The following is an 18,144-nucleotide window of genomic DNA, read 5'->3' on the forward strand; positions in this document are numbered from 1 at the left end:
TCCACCAAAGCAGTTACAGTACCCAAAGCAAATCATACCATAAAGCAAACTACATTTATTTATTTATTTCAGTATAAAAAAGCGTAGCCCTAGGTATATCCTTGGCCGGCAGTTACAAATTGAATATGAAACACCACAAAAAGATTATCATTAAAATTCTATAAAAATTGTACGTAACATGTACATAATTTTTTGGATTTACATTTGATTTCCACACACTACTACCATATAACTTGGATAATTACATTGTTTATAAGTGGTGCATTCAAAATACAGTACTGTAAGCCTACTGTACTGCATTACCATCAAATACACATACTGTTAGGCCTACATCATGTAACTACTTGCTGCAGTGAAAGCGTAGCAGGATTTATAAAATCTTTAAACATTTGTATATGGTCCTACAAAAATACAACTTTTTTCTTTTCCTTCTGTAGATTACATAATTGGGGCTCAGTCTACTTGATTTTTCCATTTTGATGGTCAAAAAAAAAAATCAATATCAAATCTGTAAGCAAATTTCGCGCGAATATGGACTACAGTATACCCGGAAGCGACTTGCGGTTTTGTACATCTGCCAGCTTTATGTATGTTCTTTGAAATTGGCGCGTTCTGGGGGAATTCTGGAGGAAGGTGTGTTGTTTTGGAGTCATCCCATTGGCCTACCAGCCAGCACCATTGTGACGTAATCACATTGCGCCTTTTTCATTCATAAAACCGTCCGTATACCGCGCCACAACAGACAACACGCTAATTGTAGTATCGTAGTGTGGTGGCGGAAGGCTAAGCATCGTTTCAATATTTTAACATATTTTTAATTATTTATATAATTTAAAGATGGATACGTCTTACGTACAAGGTAGTCCAGATTCAGGAAACTTTTCCATTCACATTCATGATTTAAAGTCGTGTGATAAAAAGGCAGTAAATCGAGCATTGGTAAGTAACAAGTGATTTGTTTTTTTCCATCACCTCGCCACGTTCAGCACGCCTCCTTGCATTGAGTTGTCCTGGCTTTGTTCAACTTCAATCTGTAGGCGGTTATCCTGTGTCGTTCGTTTTTCTTACTTTAGTGATTCTTACCTTAATGATATAAGGAGGTTGTGAGTTTTAACTTGTAGAGTATTGCCAAAACGGCAATATTATTAAAAAATGATGGCGGTTACTGTAATTGGTTCACATTCGAAGGGAGATGTTGTTTCTTTCAATATTTTATTTTGGTAAAACCATTCGATGTATGCAGAGTATCGTAGTACTAGTAGTAGGCGTGGGCCTAGGTAGGCCTAATACTGGAATTCCCAGAAGTAGAAAGAAGTGATAAAATATCGTCAGCAAGCAAAGAATTGCAAATTTAGTAGGGGATCAATTTTATTTACATTCTTTTGATGATGTTAAAATAAGTGTTTGATTAATTTCTGAGAGGCTGAGGAAAAATAAATTTTATTCTGTGATTCTAATAAAGTAAAGACAAATGAGTTCATGCATTCATTGAAGAATTCATTTATTTTCCTTATTTATATTATCAGTTTTCTGTCTAACAAACAATCTAGTATTTCTGATTTAATAAGTATTTATGAAAGGAAGTGAATATATTTACTTGACCGTAAACAAATCAGTAAATGATATTTTTACGTGAAATAAATAACACATGCGCAGTCATACTTGAATAAACTTGCATTATCAGTCACATAAATTTATCGATCCTGGTTAAATATATGTTAATGTCAGTTCAACTTTCAGCACTCAAAATTAGCGTCAGCCCAAGCCACAGTGCCCAACCTCAGCACGGCACTGATTTAAATATAATATTGTTTTAGTATTTAGCATAATTTAATTTCCTCCAATAGTATGTAGTTTAATCATCAAATAAATTATTGTTAACTTTTCAAATAAAAGTGATATTATGAGATGGAAATATTTGTGTTCTTTTCATTTTACTTGCGTCATTTGTTGAAGCGTATCTAGCTAGGGGGACGGATGCCCCCAAAAAATTACTCGCAACCCCCCTATCTCCAAAAAAATCATGGTCAAGTAGTTAAAAATCACCTAAAATAACCATATTTTGCGCCCCTCAACTGATCATTGAACCCCCCCACTTCACGAGCATTAAGAACATCGAGAAAGACCATGTATAGAGAGCATGACGTTTCTATGACTCGCTTGTATGTTGTGGTCATGATGTGAGTAGAGTGAAGAGAATACAAATAGGCTTATTTCTAGCTCATTATTACATTACAATGATTCAATAATCTACTTAATTATTGAAATACACACTACTATAGCAAATTTAATTACGTTTAATATGAGTCAGTAAAATTATAATTAAATATCTATTTACGAAGTCTGGGATTGCTCATGTGCGTTGCTTTGCCGTTGATTCGATAATTTATTTTTCAATAATGGCTTTTTAAAGGATAGAAACTCCTTTGTTTTTACAAAAATTTGTTTGGTCAAGTTAATATATTTTAGTATGACTATACTGTAAACACTTGCACGTTTGTGAAAGATTTGATTTTCGTACATCTTGGATTCATGGTACAGTTTTTACCGTGGCTTGGTTGACGCTAATTTTGAGTGCTGAAAGTTGAACTCACTTTAACATATCACGTGACTAATAATGCAAGTATGACTGCGCAAGCGTTAATTATATCACGTAATTATATCGTTTACTGATTTGTTGACGGTCACATAAATTATATAAAAAATAATTTGATAAATAATTATTCTTGTTTTATATGATTGTAATTGTATATGTGCCATGCATCTTTTCATTTTGTTAAGGATTGTAAATGGATTGCCTATAATAAATAAACAGGTTTAGTTATACAGACCTTTAGGCAATTTTGAGATTTGATATGGCACTTTTAAAGCATTAATTGATGTGCAGTTCTTTTGATTTGGTTTTAGCCCTACCAGTCAAAATACATGAGGTGAGTGATATGGTTAATATTGGTGTAAAATATAAAAAACATTGTTTTTCAATTATTACACTGTATGCTTTAGGCAACATATTGTTTTGCTTGCCATCTTAATAATTATACAGTAAGTCTATCATTCATATTGCATTAATATTATAAAATAATAAATATGAATGATTCATACAGCACAATCCACTAACTTTATTGAAAGTGCCCTACTGTACTCTTACAATGATACTAGTGAGAGTCCGTCTGTGTTATATTTGATGTAGATGAAAAAATAAAGATTGAATTGATAATTAATTTTAGGATTTTTGTAGTTTTAGTAAATTTGTAAATTTTTGTTTGGTTTTGTGACCCATTGATTCTATATCCTTTTAGATTATAAGCAACGCAAAGTTTATTTTTTAGATCTTTTTTTAGATTTAACAGAGAGTATATACCTTTATACCTGGTATAGCCTACCAAATTAACAAACCAAATAGCATTGGTGTGACTCATTAAATGTTATGGTACAAGTCAACTAGACTAGTCCAGAAATTGCCATCTGTTTTGTGTGGGTGTGTTTGTTAAAAATTTATTCAATTGGTTGGAATCATGCCAACAATGGAAATAGTATAATATTGTGTTTAACAAATTATCATCCTGTTGTACCTTTAGGAAATAATTATCCCCATTTATTTTCTTTATGGTTTTCAATTGAATTTTTAATTTAGCGTAGCATTGTTAAAGTATGTTTAAAAAAGGTAGTAAAAAATGTTGATTTATTAGCTTTTCCTTTATGAACTTGTTCAATGTATATTACAGGGATGTCATTTTGAAATGAAATAACAGCAGGAGTTTCAGTAATACAGTAGGCGGAGGAACATGTCGCGGAGCGACATCCGAAGGCCATACGGCCAGAGCAGGGGTGGGTTTGGGAGGGGGTGTCCTCCTTTCTACCTAAGAAAAAAATGAAAAATAATTACTGTAAGATGCCAATTGTCAGTGTTTGAATTGGCATTTAACTGTGTTGAATTTTAACTTTTGAATTTTGTTGCCTGAGCGGGGGTGGGGTTTGGATGGGGTTCGCCCCCTCTCTATCTAAGAAAAAAATGAAAAATAATTACTGTAAAAATCCAAGTGGGCCACTGATTATATTTAGGTAATATCATGCAGACTCCAAAAACACTAAGAAAAGGCATGATTCAATATTTTGTTCTTTATACAAACGTCATTCCTGATGTTCGAATAAAGAACGAAATATTGGAATCATGGCTTCTCTTAGTTTTTTTGGAGTCTGCATGATATTATATAATTATTGTAAGATGCCATTTAAAAGTGTTGAATTTTAATGTCTAGCTTCATAGCATACATGGATTCTCTTAGTCTTTTTGGAGTCTGCATGATATATAATTATTGTAAGATGCTATTTAAAGGTGTTGAATTTTAATGTCTAACTTCATAGCATACTTCGTACGGCCAATCATGTGTTAAAGTGGTCTTGTTCAGATGTTCTTCGCCGACGCTTGATCGGGGCTAGACCTGATTTAACATGTTCTTTGGTTGGATGTTGTTTGTGACAAAGTATTTCAATGAAGTTGAAATTTTATTTACTACTGTATTTTGTGATGATTTACTATTGTACAAAACATAAGCTTAGGCCTAGAAGAATGCTGTTTTAATTTTCGTGGTAAATGAGGTTTAGAAGGGAATTTCTCCATGTTTTTGGCGTAGGCTTTATACACACTACTGCTTGCATGTTGTCTTCTTCAATCAAGTGTGGTCATTCAAAAATTATGCAAGTAGAGTGAAAAGAACACAAATATTTCCAGCTCCTCACTTAATATTTTGAAAAGTTAACACAATGAATAATAAATTTAATAAATGATTGAAACATATATACTTTACCAAGATAAATTATGTTTATTAATAAACCAGCAAAATTTTATTATGAAAGTCAAACCAAGCCTGCTCCGTCATTCAATTTTGAGTCGAACTTGTTTACAAAGAATATGTGCAAACCAATTTGGGGTTGATTTGCCGTCGCCTCGATCGTGTGTTGTACAATAATGGCTTTTGAAAGAATAGAAATTCTTGTTTTATCAAGTACTTGCTTGGTCAAGAAATATCATGATTTATGACATTAGATTGTGTATTTAAAAAGTAAAGTATTGGTCCTTAGGGCTTTGCAAGGACCCGCCCATGATGAGCCTAGGTTTCAGGCCACTATTTTATTTTTACCTCCGACGTTCTCATAGCCGGCGCAAAAATCATAGTAGACAGAGATGCGCCGGCAGCCGGCTTAAAGTGACACCCCAGATATTAGTATAGTATATGAATCACTATTTTTATAGTGTTATTTCATTGTTATTATAATGAGTGTTGGTTAATAGTAGAGATTTTAGTAAACAAAAAAGTTTTATTCTTAGTCTCAGTAAAACATTGAAGAATTTTGTAGCCTAAAACTAGTACAGTATACAGTATGCACATTTAACGAATATCTGGATTACTAATTTTGTAACTATGAGAACTGACTGCAAGCACAGACCCAGTATAATAATATAGGGTCTGTGGTTCAAGGTAGTTAAATTTTTATAAACCGGTAAACCAGTGTTAATATTGTTCAATTACAACTTTACTTCATTAATTTTACCAATTGTTGAAGAAGATAATCAACAACAAAAAAAGAAGGCAAGCATTTAACCAACCATGGTAGACTGAGTTAAGTGGGTGATCACCAAGTACTTTACGCCCATTGATGTTAACATTCCTTCATGATTATCAAGATTTATACTGGGAATGAGTACACAGAAATGCCTCTTGTTTTTTGTTTTTTTTTGTGGTCAGTATGAGTTTATTCACCTCTCCATCTACTGGAGTAGCTAGATATTAATTCTATTCTTCTATTTATAAAAACCTTAAAGATTGAGCTCTTTCCATTTCTAGTAAATTACATTACCATTACTGTATGTGAGAACTTTTACATTCAAAATATAGTACTTGGCTGCAAACCATGTTAGAAATTAGTTAGATATTGGTAAAGGTATTGATAAACGTTTACAGTATATATCATGACCTTTGACATTTTCTACATCTGATTATGCTCCTCACACGCCTATACATACAGTAGCCATTCATACTTTCCACGTGCTACGTAATTGATAACTGACATAAGTGCTCCCCCACAAGTTCAGCACGTGAACAAAAATTAAGCACATGACGATTACTGTCACCGTTGGTTGGAAATCAATTAAGATTTTTAAGTTTTGTGTACTCAACCTACTGTATGATTACATCATTATCAAACAGTTACAGTATACAAATCATGATGGGTATGACACTTATTTATTGTGGCGTCATATATTTATAGTGACGTCAGTTTCCAGCCCATGTTAATAACTAAGTGGAATCAGTGACCCATAATCTATTTTTCTGACCTCATAAACTTTGGCCTCCCTTGAGGGAGAAATGTCCAAGACTTTATTGAGCCAGACATCAGCATGGTTGGGTATCGAATAGTTATCGTTTCATATTTCATAATTGCCCATAATTTGTTTTTATCTCAAGCATATTCATGGGGTGAAATATTTAAAAACAAATATCAGAATCATAGCGATGTGACTACATTTTAAATTGTTGAATGTTCATTAACCTTAATTATATCTGATGAGTCACAGAAGTCTACCGGAAATCAGGACTGTCTCCCGCAAGCAAGCAAAAATCTCCCGCGAACTAACTTCTTGTAAATTTAGAATGTTTGGGCACTTGTTTTTGTTTTTATCCTATGTTATTTTCTTCCTTAAGTCAACAGGTCGTTACCACTGCATGCTGACCAAAATACAAAACAATAAAGATGTGTTAAAAAAGTTCATCAAACCAGATCCCCCTGAAGTATCTTCTCTTAAATTGGGACCCCTGAGATGCGGATGTTTGAACATAATTATGTTTGAAATCATTTTTAAGGAATCCTGCAGTGTTTACATTCATGAATATTTTCTTCTCATGAGAATGTTAAATTATGATTCCAGATAGTCGGAATGAGTTGGATATGAGAGGTAAAGTACCGAATAACTTTAACAAAAAAGTACAGGTCTCTGGAGTTCGAAGAAGACAAGCTTTTCCAGATTGTACACTCTTTAAAAATGATTTAGTTAACCATCAATCCATTCTGTAATTATTGAATTATGTTTGCTAATGGATTTTAAAGAAATAAATAATATAGAAAATAATTCTACATAGTTACAGTACAGTAGTTGCTGCAATTTTGCATTGAGATTCATGGATGTTTAGTTAGGAGTTTCAGTTTCAATAATGTAAAATAGCGCAAACTACAGTAATCTACATTGAGATGGATGGGGTACAGCGGACACCATGCTGACAGTGGGTAATCCTGTTAAAAGCAATATAGTTGGAATCTATAGAGTACAACATCCAGAATGAGCTTAAAAGAGAGCTTGTGCTGCAGCCCAACCCCCCGAATATTAATAAGCGGGACATGGTGACCTAAAAAGTGGTGCGTTACATGTCGTTTTTTTATCCATGGATGTTACTGGTTTTGATACAGCTACATTTCTTGTGGTAAACCAAGGCCAGGGTGGACGTGATCAGATCGGAATCATTTTTTTTTTTTTTTTCGAGAGTAACATAGATAAATGGTGCTAGAATTTGACACATGACGCGCATTCGATACGCTTAAGCAGTACAGTATGTGTTACATTTCTCATTTTCGATGGTGTTATATCACAACTGCGAGTCAGTGTTGGAGCCAAATTTGTTCATGTTTTTAAAACTTGAGTCATATATTTTTTTTTAAAAATCAAACATACTGTATTGTCCCAAAAGTAAGGAAATTTACGGATTAGGTGGACAGTAGGACACAACTCACAAAAATGAGACAATCTTACCAAAGGCAGGACAGTTGGAATCTATGCCTTAAAGAGCATATTGTTAGAATTTCCTTAAAATGCTCCATCAGCAAGAAGTTGCTGTAGGCTATGGCTTTACTACGGCAATTTATTCTTCTACAGCAACAATCAACAGTTTTATTGTTTTTAAAGGTAAAATCAGTTGTTAGGCCTAGCCTGAGTTAAGCTAAAAGCTTGCTGTCAATCCTGGGATTTCCCACAGCAGCGGAAGGCCCTTTCTACAGCAATTGCTGTGGGGAAATTCAAACCCTGAATAACCCTCAGTCAAATGGAAGGGAACACCCCTAAAATCTCAAATATTGAATCCTTGGTGTTGGCAACAATGTCCCTTTTTTTTCAGCAGTGAAGGTTCAAGAGGTATAGGATAGAAATATGGCTTCAGTGTGCTTGTGAAGAAATCATTGTGAAGTAGAATAGTCTAATTTTGATTTATTACTGTGTCTGTCAGTTATTTTGTTTTTCCATAATTTACCTTTGATTATGATTTTTGTATTTTGAGGTGCCAGGGTCGATTTGATGATGATGTGAATCTTTTGAAAAGTAAATATTATTTATCTGTAAAAATCAATAGCCTACTTAACAGTAACATGGCCATAGTAACTTAAGCCTGGTTTTCCAAACATCGCTACACTGTTGCTAAAGTGTTTTCAGTGCAATCGTTGTTACTGACATGTAGCATTCCCTGATGCAATCGGGAATACACTCCCCGATTCGACCGACCAATCAACAACGCCCGAAAGCTGTCGGTGATAACATCAGCGATTGTATAGAAACCAAGCTTAAGCTGACTGCTTAAGTAATTATTGACGCTTATTACATATTTTGTTAAAATTACAGATAAAATTGACTTGTGCCAACTGATAAATAAGAAAGGGACTTAAAAGTTTATTTACTGCATATAACAGCTGCTGTCTGGTATTAGCTTTGTCTTTGCATAATTCCCAAATGCTCTTATTAACTTTATTCTATTTGAGAGACATTTCTGCATGAATCAGTACGTGCAACAACATTAGGGCCAGTCCAATGTGCTGTTTGGTTTTTCTATGAAGTGTAGGGACAGCAACATTAGGGCCAGTCTAATATGAGGTTTTGGTGTCTCCCTACAGCCGTTGGAACAGCATAAGGCCAAAAAAAAAAATACTTGTGATGGTCTTGTTTTGGAAAAATCCCCCAAAAAATTGGTAGATTCATAGGAAAAGTTTTTTTTTTTCTCCAAAAAATGTGTTTACATACTGTATGCCTAAAAGTAGAAAATACACAAAAATACAAAAAGACTTTAATTAATCTATATATTTACTGTAGAATGCTGTCGCATCACCCACCGTCCTCTTATTCCAGCCTTTTTAGCTCATTAAAAAGTATTTTTCATTGTAGTAAAAAAAAAAACAACTAAAATGCCGAACCACAATTTCGTTGGGTCGGTCAGGCGTGGCCAACACAATAATTTTTTTTTGATTTGGCCTAATGAAGCTAATGGTTTGTTAAAAGTAATATGCTATAGCAACATTAAAAAATATGGAAAAATCAAATGATGATGTAATTTATATATTACTTGCCGTAAAATTATAAATTTGAAGAGAAAAAAAAAATTACATTTTTAAATTACTGTTTGAATTTTTTATGTAAAATAAATCCTTTATTGCTATCAGAACCAGAAATGTTTGTTGAAATTAATATTCAGCATTAAAATATTGTTTGTTATGTAAAATAATTCTTCTTTTTGAATTTATTGAATTTAATATTCAGTAATTAGTTACAGGGTCAAAAATATTAATTTTTAAAATATACTTTGCAATTAATATATTGAAATTTAAGCTGGATCATATTACTGATACCAATTGTAGTTTTCCACCAAGCAAACCGCATAAACTAAGATTTATCAGAAGGCAATTCTGAGAGATAAATTGGGTCAAATCCTTAATATTTAAAATCAAAGATTGTCCTGTTATTAAGGTGACATAACTGACATAGTCTCTGACATTGGATAAATTGTGTTAATTTGACATTTTGCACAATATCAAACACCTGTTGATACGTTATTCATCATAATCAATATGGCAGCCTGTCACATTGATTTACTCTGAAATCGTACGTCAGTGATTCCATTAATTATTACAATTACAGTCTACCATATGCAAAATTAAAATCGATTGGAACAATTATAGATTATTCTACATTCCACAGAGAAGCAGTCTCGTGTCTGTGTTTATATTTTACATGTGGGAATTGTTTACATTTTACATGTGGGGGAAATTATGCTTTGGTGGAGATTTACTAAAATTTAAATGGTCAAACGTAATAAGCTAATAATTAATTTTGTATACCAAAAACCAAGAATTCATATTACTATATCCAACCTTCCATATTTTCAAGATCAGTTAGAGGTAAGTTCAGGCATACTTTAGATGAAACAGAATTAAGAGTTCAAAGCTCCTTCAGTTCATTGCTTTGGGCTACACAAAATCTGGTCAGTTTAAGATATCACATTGAGACCCTTGTTAATAGCTTGGGCATGAAATTATTTTTACATGTGGGGGAAATTATGAAGAGTACTTAAGTACTCTTCAATGTTATTGTTTTTGTTTTTGTTTTGCTTTTGTCATCATAATTTTTTTGTTTCCTGGATCATAATTCCTTTGAACCTCAAAAAAATTGTATGTTCCCATATTCTCCAGAAACATTAGGTCATTGTAATTTGAAAGGGATAAATGATGACGATGCAAACAAATTTCAGTTCTCTCAGCGGCCCTGGCAGTATTTCAGTACAGTTCTATTTTTCTGAATTTCAAGCCAGTGTCTCTTTGGTTTAGTCACTGATTTTTTATCAGAGTTTTGGTCAACTTAATATTTGGTGTATTTTTCTCTAAACATAATATTTTTTAAGACCTTAAACCAGAACTTATTGGATTTTACTTTTGACTGGAAGGGATGGGTCTAGTAAATAAATTAAATTACTTAAAGATGCCCATGCTAACAAGGGTCTCAATGTGATATCTTAAACTGACCAGATTTTGTGTAGCCCAAAGCAATGAACTGAAGGAGCTTTGAACTCTTAATTCTGTTTCATCTAAAGTATGCCTGAACTTACCTCTAACTGATCTTGAAAATATGGAAGGTTGGATATAGTAATATGAATTCTTGGTTTTTGGTATACAAAATTAATTATTAGCTTATTACGTTTGACCATTTAAATTTTAGTAAATCTCCACCAAAGCATAATTTCCCCCACATGTAAAATGTAAACAATTCCCACATGTAAAATATAAACACAGACACGAGACTGCTTCTCTGTGGAATGTAGAATAATCTATAATTGTTCCAATCGATTTTAATTTTGCATATGGTAGACTGTAATTGTAATAATTAATGGAATCACTGAGTACGATTTCAGAGTAAATCAATGTGACAGGCTGCCATATTGATTATGATGAATAACGTATCAACAGGTGTTTGATATTGTGCAAAATGTCAAATTAACACAATTTATCCAATGTCAGAGACTATGTCAGTTATGTCACCTTAATAACAGGACAATCTTTGATTTTAAATATTAAGGATTTGACCCAATTTATCTCTCAGAATTGCCTTCTGATAAATCTTAGTTTATGCGGTTTGCTTGGTGGAAAACTACAATTGGTATCAGTAATATGATACAGCTTAAATTTCAATATATTAATTGCAAAGTATATTTTAAAAATTAATATTTTTGACCCTGTAACTAATTACTGAATATTAAATTCAATAAATTCAAAAAGAAGAATTATTTTACATAACAAACAATATTTTACAGTTCTATTTTTCTGAATTTCAAGCCAGTGTCTCTTTGGTTTAGTCACTGATTTTTTATCAGAGTTTTGGTCAACTTAATATTTGGTGTATTTTTCTCTAAACATAATATTTTTTAAGACCTTAAACCAGAACTTATTGGATTTTACTTTTGACTGGAAGGGATGGGTCTAGTAAATAAATTAAATTACTTAAAGATGCCCATGCTAACAAGGGTCTCAATGTGATATCTTAAACTGACCAGATTTTGTGTAGCCCAAAGCAATGAACTGAAGGAGCTTTGAACTCTTAATTCTGTTTCAAAGTATGCCTGAACTTTCCTCAAACTGATCTTGAAAATATGGAAGGTTGGATATAGTAATATGAATTCTTGGTTTTTGGTATACAAAATTAATTATTAGCTTAAATACGTTTGACCATTTAAATTTTAGTAAATCTCCACCAAAGTAGTCAGAAAATATACAAACTTGGGCCATAGAATGAAAAGTCGGCATATAATTTATCATCCTGTTCCTTCGATGAAAGTGACAGGTATTCATGTTTTGTTTTTTTTTTCATCCACCAATGCTGCTACTCAGAAAAAAATCTTTCTCTTACAACACAAAAACATGTACATAGTACAACACATAATAGTCTTAATTATGCTGGTATTGAGTTGAAAAACAGTACTGCTTGATTGAAAAGAAAGTGAATTGCCTGTCTTTAAATTTCCTTTTATATTTTTGTATATACTTTAGATTACTGTAAATTTGTCTTAAAATATTTTGATACATGAGATAAAAGTGATTTTTAATAGTGTGTTTATAAATTAAGAACAAGGAGAATTTATTTTTGCACGAGTTGAAAAAATGTTCATAGTAGATACATTATTCCTGATGATGCTTTTAATAAAAGCAAAACGTTGAACAAAAAATGGCCTTGTCAATTTCTGGAGTGACATTCATACTATATGTGACATCAGTTTTTGCTTACATTTTTGGTGTTGATTATTAACATTTAAAATATAACAGAAAATGCTATGCTAGATAAGATAAGGTATTCTTTCATAACTTCAGAAAATTCTCATAAGCCTGATTAACTTCACAAGATCAATGGGCACGAATTTAGTTTAGAATAGAAAGAAAGTCTTGGAAAATGAAATTTTGGTTAGGTTTAATGAAAATCATACAACTCTGATAGCTCACATTCCAAATTTTGAAATTTGTGGTCCATCTGTAGACCTTGGTTCAGAAGTTGAAATCCAGGTGTGTATGTGATAGGCCTACGGTGCATTATTTATAACTTCATTCGCTTCGTGTTTGAATCTTTTTCTCGCTGTTTTAAAATTAATTCAGTTGACACATTCTTGGTTCCTTTCCAAATGATTATTGTCACACTATCCTATGGGATTGAAACATGAAACTAAAATGGCAATTTTTTTCCCTATGACTACAATTTAATTAAGGTTATATTACATACTGGATTTAGCTGGAGGCCTAAGAAACCTCAGAGCCCAGTTGGTGATGATGACTAGCTAGAGGCCTACAATGTATCTAGCCCAGCAAGTGAGGATAAATTTGGTTTGCTTGAGGCCTGCAAATCTAATGCAAATGATGGTAAAGTAAGGGTAGGACCAATATTGCACCTTAGTGGTACAGGTATGCATAATATAATCCAGATTAAAATAAACATATGGAGTCTAGTCTTTACACACACCTGGGTAAATTGATGAGTTGCATGTCTTGTTGACTTCCCGTTTTTAGATGATAATACAGTGCACTTACAGTATTACTGTAGTACATAGTTTTATTGTTTCATTCATTAATATATTGTCTTAAGAATACAAAAAAGTGAGTACTAAAGTTTTCTGACAGTGTAAAGAAACAATAAATAAAATGTACAGGTAGGCCGTAGGATTATAGAATATAACCTACTGTATCTCTAATAAAACCATTCTATAGTTTGTTTGTATTTCCGTGTTGTGTTGCAAATATTTAAGAGGATTGAATAATATTAGATTTATCCTTGCAAGCAAAGCTTACAAGATATTAATTTAAAAAAAATCAAATCATGTACCTTGTAGAGATACTTTTACCAACTCCAGGTTGAAGGAAGCTCAAGGAAAGTGCAAGCTTTAGCAAATTTTCCTTTGATGTACATTCCCACCTGTTTAGCTGACCTAAACATTGTTTGCTAGTTGACCCTAATTTATGTCAAAAGAACCTCCTTCAAGGCACTACTGGTTGGGTTGACCCTAATTTAGGTCAAAAGAACCTCTTTCAAGGCACTACTGGTTGGGTTGGAATGATAGAATTACTGCCCTCTATAAATGTGCCTAGGGGACTTGGCTTGGGTATATAAACTTTGTTGGTTGGTATTTCCCTAATTTGGTTTGAAAACTTTTTCGAAGAACTTGTCAAGGTGGTTGGAGTTTAACTTTAGAAATGAGTTATAAAGATCTGTCAGGCACTCAGGTGATATATGGATTTGATTATTCAGTTTTTATTCTGGATAAACTTTAATAAAAATTAATAGATATATAATTTTTATAGTATTTTAAGGAATTCAAGATAAATAATCTATATCAGCAGAGATAAGAGAATAGATAATTATATTTTTCATTTAGAGGAAGTTTTAATGTTTATGTTTTAGATTTATAGAATTAAAATACTTATCAAAATTCACATTAATTATTTCAACATAAAATATATTTTTATGAATTCATTTTTTAAAAAGATATATTTTCTTTTTTAGGAGGATGCTTATGAAATGCAGGAGGAAGGAGATGTATACGACTTTGGGAAAATGAATGGAAATGTTAACTTGAAGGATGGATACGAGGGACCAACTAAAATTACTCCCAATGGAGACGAACTCAAGAAAATGGAAGAAGGGGATATCAAACCTGTATATTCTGATAAATCATGTGCCCTTTGGTCTGTAAGTATTGATTTTGATTAATGGTACATTTTATACAGTGGTATTTACAATTCCAAAATAGCATATTCAATTAAAAGTTTAAAAGTTGAAAGTAAACTGCCAAAGAACAATACAGTACAAATTTTTTTATAAGAACACTGAGGCTGAAATTAGGTAAAACTTAAGAACAAAATAATAACAAATTGAGGCTGAGGTAAAATGCCAAATGAAGAAAAAAGAAAAACCAACAAATCTTACCTGTACCTTATGTGCAGTAGGTGTGACTACTGTATATAATACCCTCTACAATATAGTAAGTTAATTTAAATTACCAGCTGTAAAATAATAATTTTCTGTGTTTGAAAAATGTGTAAAATAATAACAAAATAACAAGATAATAAGAGCCTGGGCAAAATTTTACTGGTTCTTATTTTAAAAAAATGTGTATAGAAACAAGGATCACAAAACATAATAACTATATAGTTGAAAATATTTTTACAATTAAAGCCTTAAATATTGTTTTAACATAATGCACAAGTAAGCATATAGTACTATACTATTGGTCCTGAGAATAGTTAGCTTAAATACAATATAGATGTTACAAATTTTTTGCTAAACAAAATATATTAAAATGCAAATTCTATGTTTGTTTCATTATTCTTAATGTATTGTAATTAATTGGCATATTGCCACTTGTTTGATTTTTGTTTAGACTCTTGATCTGTTAAGTGAGTTTGGGAAGGAGACATATGTAAATTATCATATCGAGATCAAGAAATTTGTTTACGGGTCGCTTGTTATCGGTTGGATCGTTTATCTGGTGTTTTCGTGTCTGTACGACTTCAGTGGTGCTAAGACATTGCTTTATCTGACCGGAGTAGTTGCATTTTTATGCGTCTATTGCTTCATAAGGGATCACTACGGTGACGCTATCTGGGAAACATTGAAACCATCCACTAATTTAATCACACATAACTGGAATATTATAAAATGGTAGGTGCTAGCTAAATATACATTTGAAATCTGTAAATGTAAATCTTTAATGATAGGGCAAAACAAAAAAAGTTAATTTGATACCTTAGTCATGGATTTAAGCCCTTTGATTATCATTTTGAAGCTATGATGCATGGTGGTCATGTTGAATTGAACCTTAAATTGAGTGTAAAAAAAAATTGACAGTGATTTTTAAATGGCACTGCACAATAGTTTTTTACAAAACGCATTTTTAAGTTTGAAGCTGATGCAGCTTAAAACAGCTTTCAGATTTGTAAAGCTGACTATTTACTCTTAATAATGTTTACAAATTGAATGTTTTAGATCTCACTACAGAGTTAAGAAGCCTCTTAAGAAATGGGCTAATCTTTTAGACTAAGACAGTACATATATATCTGACAGTAAATAATTTATATTTAGAATATTGGTTAATCTGTTAATCGTTTGATTCTAATTTGTATGTTCTTAGGATTTACTCTAAGCAAAAGATGATCATTCTTTAAACTTGTTAGATTTTGCAAATTAGAAACAAATTAAAAGGAATTTGAAACATTCATCTGTTTATTATGCTTGATTTTTTCCCAGGCCAGTGATTATATGCATCATTATCTTAATTGTCTTCACCATCGCCATGACTACAAAGGACAACCCTCAACATCTTGTTTCTGGCTTAGGGCCAATCACAATCACTCTCTTCTGCTTCGTGTTTTCAAAACACCCAAAACATGTAAGTCACATCTTTGTACCATGACCATCTTGAATACCGGTGCATTACTGTTATACATTTTTATTTATGCCTGATATACAGTACGTTCATTTTTTTTTGTACATACAATGTTGTTATAGATATAGCTATTTTAGCTATTCAATAGTGAAAAAAAATGTTAAGTACAACATTGGTTTCATTAAAATTAATTTGTTCCTTTCTTTGTAATATCACTCTAATACATGTAAACAATATCGTATGAATCAGATACAACAATGTTGGATTGACAAAATAGTCAATTTGGACACAAACTTTTATAGTTAGTGAATATCTATTCAGTTTATGGAATTAACATCAAATCTATGCTTGTTAAATTCTACATAAAATGACACCAATCTTTAATTTTGTAAATATGTATTCACAACAAAATTTATTTTTTCCACTTTTTAATAGGTAAATTGGCGTCCAGTAGTTTGTGGCCTTATTCTGCAGTTTCTTCTTGGTCTGTTTGTCTTACGATCTTCTATTGGCTATTACGTCTTTAGCTCAATTGGTGCTGTGGTCGCAAATTTCCTAAGTTATTCCGACTATGGGGCTAGTTTTCTCTTTGGGGAATTGTACACGAACCATTTCTTTGCTTTCAAGGTAAGGCAACTCGTATGACAATCATATTTGGATTTGTAGTAATTTAATTTTTTTTTTATCTGTTGGGGCATCAAGGAAACACAATTAGGATATATACTATACTTTCAGTGAATCATTGATCACATGTTGCTTTTTAGCCAATCACCGAACACAATGATATACTGGTTTGTGGTAATGTCTGTGAAACCTGTCATTTAAAACTTTAAATCACTTTGAAATTAGAAATGAAAAAGTTATCAAGTCTTAAAGTGATTGCCACCAAATTTAAGGGTTGAGAAAACTAAATTTGTAAATAAATTTTTAATTAAAATATAAAAAGTTAAACCTACAAAGTAAGCAATTCATTGAAGAGAAAGTATTTCCTTTACACAAAGATTTTTCAAATTGTATGTAAAGAAACGAAAGACCATGTTTACTAACAACTTTATCTCCTTTGTAGTTGTTACCAGTTGTGATCTACTTCAGTAGTTGTATAGCTGTACTGTACTATCTTGGTGCGATGCAAGTCGTTGTCAGTAAAATTGCCTGGGTGATGTCCAGCACAATGAAAACATCGGCTTGTGAGTCGTTAAACGCTGCTGGTAATATCTTTATTGGACAGGTAAGCATCTTGTTTCCGACGGCATGCATTTCCCATTCTCTTGCAAATTATAATTTTCATTGTGAATTGAACTCTCAATTTTACTAATTCTCATCTGAACTTATTGCAACTTGCACTATCTTAATTAATGTTAGTAATTCATGGTCTTAACTCTAATCCTCATAACCCTCATCATCTGAACTCACATAATATTGACTTATTGTTATAACTATGTCATTTTAACTTTTGTTATCTTTTAGCTTTCATCATCATAACTCTTAATACTATTTTATCTATTCTTATTTTAGTCTGTATATACTAGAATAATGATTCACATGCTAATAATTATAAATTTAATCATTTTGCATTGCTACAGAAATGATCAGTTTACGGTACTTTTTATTACGTTAATTTATATTATGTTGTATTTTTTTGCAGACGGAAGCACCTCTTCTAATTCAACCATTCCTGAACAGAATGACACGTTCTGAGCTACATGCTGTTATGACTGGAGGTTTTGCAACCATCGCAGGCAGTGTTTTAGGGGCGTATATTGGATTTGGTGTCAGCCCAACGCATCTTATCAGCGCCTCAGTAATGGCAGCACCTGCAGCTCTGGCTCTGTCAAAGCTGTTTTACCCAGAAACTGAAGAATCACAGAGTTTAACAGTCGAACAAGTCACTCTCCCAAAAGGGTAAGAATACCAGGAC

The 18,144-nt window shown here is 32.2% G+C and overlaps 1 protein-coding gene across 3 annotated transcripts in view; it reads left to right on the plus strand.

Moving 5' to 3' along the window:
* Window positions 1–18,144, plus strand: part of LOC117104904 (solute carrier family 28 member 3-like) — a 25,716-nt gene that overhangs the window by 1,443 nt on the left and 6,129 nt on the right. The window contains exons 1-7 of one of the 3 annotated variants that reach the window (XM_033245814.1): window positions 740–939; window positions 14,345–14,530; window positions 15,222–15,502; window positions 16,088–16,229; window positions 16,662–16,853; window positions 17,293–17,454; window positions 17,872–18,128. In XM_033245814.1, coding sequence (XP_033101705.1) covers window positions 838–939; window positions 14,345–14,530; window positions 15,222–15,502; window positions 16,088–16,229; window positions 16,662–16,853; window positions 17,293–17,454; window positions 17,872–18,128 — 1,322 coding nt within the window. In that variant the 5' untranslated portion in view covers window positions 740–837. Of the gene's footprint in view, window positions 1–739; window positions 940–13,929; window positions 14,065–14,344; window positions 14,531–15,221; window positions 15,503–16,087; window positions 16,230–16,661; window positions 16,854–17,292; window positions 17,455–17,871; window positions 18,129–18,144 lie in introns of those variants that run through there. The other 2 variants (XM_033245815.1, XM_033245813.1) reach the window with 2 other exon arrangements.

Source organism: Anneissia japonica, unplaced genomic scaffold, assembly GCF_011630105.1.
Source record: "Anneissia japonica isolate Jap-2015-1 unplaced genomic scaffold, ASM1163010v1 scaffold287834_len5846547_cov211, whole genome shotgun sequence".
Taxonomy (NCBI): domain Eukaryota; kingdom Metazoa; phylum Echinodermata; class Crinoidea; order Comatulida; family Comatulidae; genus Anneissia; species Anneissia japonica.